General features: G+C 42.3%; 1 protein-coding gene across 2 annotated transcripts in view; it reads left to right on the top strand.

The window, feature by feature from the left end:
- The window catches only part of kirrel3l (kirre like nephrin family adhesion molecule 3, like), a 47847-nt gene extending 41918 nt beyond the window's left edge, over window positions 1-5929 (top strand). Inside the window, exons 12-15 of one of the 2 annotated variants that reach the window (XM_019872887.1) lie at window positions 3163-3270; window positions 3393-3502; window positions 3646-3735; window positions 3848-5929. In XM_019872887.1, coding sequence (XP_019728446.1) covers window positions 3163-3270; window positions 3393-3502; window positions 3646-3735; window positions 3848-4336 — 797 coding nt within the window. In that variant the 3' untranslated portion in view covers window positions 4337-5929. Of the gene's footprint in view, window positions 1-3162; window positions 3283-3392; window positions 3503-3645; window positions 3736-3847 lie in introns of both variants that reach the window. The other variant, XM_019872886.1, reaches the window with a different exon arrangement.
- The last annotated feature ends 279 nt before the right edge of the window (window positions 5930-6208 follow it).

Below are 6208 nucleotides of genomic sequence, written 5' to 3'. Positions count from 1 at the left end.
ACCATGTATAGTAAGGCGTTTTTAGCCGAAAAAAACCACCATGTATAGTAAGGCGTTTTTAGCCGAAAAAAACCACCATGTATAGTAAGGCGTTTTTAGCCGAAAAAAATCGACCATGTATAGTTCGGCGTTTTTAGACGAAAAAAATCGACCATGTATAGTAAGGCGTTTTTAGTCGAAAAAAACAACCATGTATAGTATGGCGTTTTGAGCTGAAAAAAACGACCGTGTGTAGTAAGGCGTTTTTAGCTGAAAAAAATGACCATGTATAGTCAGGCGTTTTTATCGGAAAAAGAACGACCATGTATAGTCAGGCGTTTTTAGCCGAAAAAAACAATCATGTATAGTAAGGCGTTTTAACCCGAAAAAAACGACCATGTTTCGTAAGGCGTTTTTCGCTGAAAATAACGACCATGTATAGTAAGGCGTTTTTAGCCGAAAAAAACGACCATGTCGAGTAAGGCATTTTAACCCGAAAAAAACGACCATGTATAGTCAGGCGTTTTTATCGGAAAAAAAACGACCATGTATCGGAAGGTTTTTTTAGATGAAAAAAACGACCATGTATAGTAAGGCGTTTTAACCCAAAAAAAAACGACCATGTATAGTAAGGCGTTTTAACCCGAATAAAATGACCATGTATAGCGTGGGTGTCTAACTCATTTCACATTGTCGGCCTCATGGGGCCTCAGTAGATGTCAAGTGGGACGGACCATTAAAAATGATACCATACTCTGCTATAAATAACATGTCTTTCCTTTGTTTTGGTCTGAAGATGCACAAGAACACTAGGAAAATGTTGAAATTTAATGAACATATCTTTCACAAAACATTTCATGAGGCACCTAAGATTTCCTGTGACAAATGTGCAATTTACTTTTGTCATTCACATACAGTCAAACCTCGGTTTTCGAACGTCTTTGCACTTTAAAGTTCAACAAGATTTATAAAGAAAGGAATTTTTAAACTATTTACACGAACATATAAAATCTAAATGTAATACCTGCCTACGCCTTTCAAACTAAGGAGAGTGTTATAATATGTGTAAAGAATAAAGTATTCACGTCCTTGACAGCGTCTGCTGTGTTGGGTCTGTCTCAGTGACAGACTGAGGCTGCTGTTGTCTTCTTCTCTGATTAAAACAATGTTGTCTTTTCTTCTGAAAACAGTGTGTCCCCCTAGCGGATATTCCATGAATTGCACTTTATTCAAAATATTCATTCCGTGTCTTTTATGCATTTTTTCACTTTTAAATTATCCTGCGGGCCTGATTAAACCCCCTCGCGGGTATGTTTGACACCCTTGTTCTTGGCGATCGTGAATAAAGTGCAAATAAAACACCCATTACGCACACTACCAAAAAATGCAAGCTAACTTTATTCATTGTTTCAAGATGCAGGGCAACTCCGCTAGAATAGTTGAGACGCAAGTCTCGTCTGGATGCTTGCGGGGTGCTCTCTGCTGGTCCCAACGGGGCCGGGGGGTTGAAGAACCTGCAAAACCCAAAGGATCGCGGTGAAATCAGACTTCGTTTCAGATTGGGGAGGAAACATCGGATGACTTTCTGAGGGCCCCGATAACTTTTCCCCCTCAAAGTATTCACTGTACAGTCAAACCTCGGTTTTCGAACGTCTCAGTTATCGACCAATTCAGTTTTCGACCAAAAATGTCGAGTTTTTTATGCCTTGGATGACGAACAAATTTCGGTTCTCGAACAAACTGAGCGCACTTGAATGCACCACTTGACTCCTTTTGACTCCATTTTAAAAACATAAAATTTGCTTTTCAGTGACATAGTGTATATATTGAATAGATTGAATTTCTTGGTGGCTTTTCCCACTTTTCATGATCAACTTTAATGTACTCCATATTATTGTAGCCTGGAAATAAAACCTCTTTATCAAAGAGGTCATCCCACACACAATAAGACTATTGTCTAGTTTGATGTTTGTTTTGTTTTTGTCCACTTCACACCTGTCAGTCTGAGAAAGGGAACAGTCAGGTTTTGTTTTTTTTGTTTAGGTTTTTTTTTTTTGGTGTGTATGTGCCCTGCAATTGGCTTGCAACCAGTTCCGCATGTAGCCTGCCGCTGGCCCAAAGTCAGTTGGCCAAGTTCCAGGTAACTCATGTCATGTAATGAGCCATACAGAAAATGGAAATAGCACAAACCTGTCTGGTGAGACGATCAATCAAACAACATGTCAATTTGACACATTTGATTACCAAATAAGTGATATTGTTACATTCTTGTCCTGCTACATCTGATGAATAACATTTTTGGTCATATGGCAAAAACTAAAAACGAATCTGGTTCTGTAACAAGATGGAATAGTTTTCTTTTCCATGTCCTGGGCCACCACAATAAAAATTTCACTTAAAAATCAGTCATGTCGTTTTTGCCTAATCCTGCTCGCAAACTCACCAACCAAAGGCAATCAAAACCTAAAACTCTCCCACTGAAAAGCCCTTTGTAGACAACATAATGAAACTCTCAATCCTTCTGCAAAGGAGCCCAGATTAGGTAAAAGCGGAGCCCATGCCTCTTCTTATCTTAATTATACTCTGCAAATCGATATGATTTAATCAGCAGATGGTTAGCTTTAATGAATATGTTTGCCCTTATAACATAGATATTGATTAGGGCCAAAAGTCAATTCGATGGAGTCATGTGTTTTAGGTTGGACTGATATTCTCCATCACTGTCGCAGAGGCAAACCCGGCATCTCTGGCTGCATTCCACGAAAGTGATTTTAAAATTACACCGGAATGCCAGTGAAAGACTTTGTTGCTGCAGACACACACAAAAAAAAAAAAAAGGTCTTCTCTTGTAATTTACATCACTGAAAGCAGAGTGAGGTCCCCAGAGAAACGGGCGGTGGTATCTCCTGGAATCTCTAATTGGATTACGTTCTATTGCTTCATTGCATGTCAAGCCTTGTTACCTTTACCTCAGAGAGATTAGAGACAATAGCCAGGGTGTGTGATACCAGATTGCCCACGCAAAAAAACGTACATTCGCGGTCACGGTGCACTGAGGTTGCATCCTATATGCGCTGCCATTTTGAGGATTAGCAAATTAAATGGAGTATCTTGTCTAGTTTTTTTTTTCCTTCATGTCCTGAGAAACCATCTAACCTCGCCCCGCCTTTATTCTCATTCCAGAAGCCCCGCCCATGTTGTTAATTGTTGGTGGATCAGTAGGTGGCGGCTGTGTCCTGCTCATTTGCGTCATCACGCTGGTCTCCATCTGCTGCAGGCACACAGGCAAAGGTGAGCTCAACGGTCAGTATGGGAAAGACGGCTCGCTCCAATTTTTTCCAAATCATACGATTGCGCCGTTATTCCATCTCAAGTCGCGTCAGATAACAGCCTCTACGCTTCATTTCTTGCAGGCAAAAGATGTACCCGACTCTCCAAGAGTGACATCAGAGTTCAAATTGTTCACAGTGATCACAACGCCACACGTGGCAATGATGACGAGGAGGATGTCAAAGAGCCAATGGTAAAACCTTTCTCATCCGTTCGAGACACAGTAACGCCATTCATAGCGAACATCACATCCTGGAACAGAGTCGTCTTGTTCTTATCCAAGTCGGGTCTTGTTCGCTGCATTTATTCATCAAAATATGCGTGGTCTTCCCTCAGGCTCCAAATAGTAGCGAGTCTCCCGGGACATCTCGCACAGAACACAGTGATCTCTTGGAAGAGGAGGAGGATGAGCGATCGGACAACAAGGTAAACACTCACTTGAAAAAGACTGCCAAATAGCAAGAATTGATCATTTCATTTTCGGTATCTGAAGTTTGCGATATACTCCAAAAGACACTCACCTCTCTATGCACTCAAGGACCCCACCAATGGTTACTACAACGTGCGCGGCCACGAAGATCGCCACATACGCGGCGGTGGCTTCTCAGAGTACGCTTCAAACCCTCGGCCCGTCTACACGCCATCGCAGCTGCCCTCCCCAAGCCCAATGTACGGCCAACATGGCACCCAACCACGAGTCTACGACTTTGCCCACCGATACGCGACCAATACACTGACCCAGCCCACGTACGAGCAACAAGCCGCCCAACAGCAGCCATCTCAACCAGCCACCATTTATCCCGCCGACCCCGTCTACAGCGGCTCCGCTTACCTGCCCGCAACCTACGGCCGCGCCTTCACCAGCTATGTCAAACCAGCCTCTTATGAGAAAGTGGACGCCTATGACCAGTCGGACGAGGCAAGCAAGGTGTCCAGCTCGTCCCGCTTCTCTTACGCCTCATCGCAAATGTCCTCCCAGCAGTCGGACTACGGCCGACCGTCACAACGTATGCAGACGCATGTTTGAATTAGACAAGGGGCGTTGGAAATCAAAAGAACCGATGAGTCGTCAACTACGTCGTTGCACCATGCACATGGGGGAGAACTAACATGAACAGAGACTTTGTCAAATTGGACAAGTAAACTCATTCAGTACCACCCAATTCTAGACCAAGTCTTAAAAGACGTTTAAAAACGTCTTTGGGAGTGAATGAGTTTAAGCGGAAGTCACTTCAAGGCGTTGACGTGGCCAATGGAGGTATTACGATCTCAACAAAGCCGGAGATTTCAGCAGATTGCGTCGTTCAAGTTCAACAACTAAATTCAAGAGTGACAACTCACCAAGTTTATGTCTGCATGATGACCACACATGAACCAAACATGTGTTGGTCCTCGATCGGTGGACTCGGAAAAACAGAAAACTTGACGAAGCGGCATTCAAGTTTACTTCACGTCAACGCCAAATGTGAAACATCAGCAATGAAGTTCCCACCGCTTAAAACGGACCTGAACAACCCGTCCGTCATCAATTGTCTTTTGCTGTTTTGGTTTGGCATGCGAGAGGAATACTAAGCACATTTGTGTGTCGATTACCAACAAAAGACTGGGCTAGCCACAGGAAGAAATGAACCTGCGATATTTGGGAATACTTTGGCCTGACCTGGACCCTTGAAAACAACCGGACCACAAAGTGTGAATCTTAGCCTTGTTTTCCATGAAGAATGATATGCTAACCGTGTGTTTTAAAAGAAGGCAAATGAAAAGGCCATAAAAACCCAAAGATTGTGAGCATTTTACAGGGTTGGGGTCCCAGTACTCATTCCTTGCCCCAGTACTGTTTTCTCCAGTGTTTTGTGATTGCGGAGGAGCAGGGCAAAGTAGGGTACTGTATTATACCGGAACAATCAAATGTGATAGTTTGGAAGTAACTTGGTGGCAATCTTGAACTTGAATGCCACGTCAGGTGGGGCAACATGTCGTCACTCGTCAGATGGACGGTTTACATCGAACTCAAATGGTCTGAAAAATGTTTACAAAAAAAACAGTACTACCCTGGAAATATCTGTACAAATGGCCTAAGCCCATGTTTTCTCTCTGTTGCATGCAAATGATGTGTCTAGTGAAAACCTTCCGCATTTAGAGTCATGTCCATTTCACGTTTGAGACGTTTGTTTCTGCACCTGGCTCAGTCGCATTCTACCTTGTGGATGTTTCAGTGTATGATGCCTGTACTGCCATTTGACGCTTGTTACCAGGCAGCCTGACGAGAACAAGTAAATAGTGGAGGCAAAAATCATCGCTTGTCTTTATTTTTCTATTTTATATAAGCCTTAATGTACAGCGTGTAAGCTGCTCTATTGTAAAATATCTTTATATAATATGTTATCAGTCTTGGTTGATTTATTTGGAGACACATTTTCTTGCTTTACCTTACCAATCATTGAAAGCTTCTTTTTTTTCTCACTAGTCTTTTTTTTTTTTTTTTTTAATCTCAACTAATTGCCATTTGCTTGTTCATTCTTTTAATGTATCAAGAATTTGATTTGCTAAAATAAGCTACCATTGCTTGTATCTTTGTACACATATTTATATTTAAATAAAACCATTTCCGATAAAGTCAGTTTTCTGTGTGGAATTTTGAGCAGCTCCATTGACAATCAAAGCTTCCCAAGTAGCAACAATGATGAATACATAAATTAGCAGCGCTATGTTGATTTTCCTATTCCCCCAGTGGTGCTCGGCTTTTAATGAAGACAGATGCCATCGTACAAATCCCGCTGAATGTATACGCTCCTCCCGGACGGCGGCATGCCCCATCTCGTGGTCTAATTGAACAAAACCGTGACAAAAAGCAGGTATTATTGACAATGTGAGTTTGTGCTGTCACCTGCGTTCCCCA

Source organism: Hippocampus comes, unplaced genomic scaffold, assembly GCF_001891065.2.
Source record: "Hippocampus comes isolate QL1 unplaced genomic scaffold, H_comes_QL1_v1.1 scaffold242, whole genome shotgun sequence".
NCBI lineage: Eukaryota > Metazoa > Chordata > Actinopteri > Syngnathiformes > Syngnathidae > Hippocampus > Hippocampus comes.
This window is presented reverse-complemented; position numbering and strand designations above follow the sequence as displayed.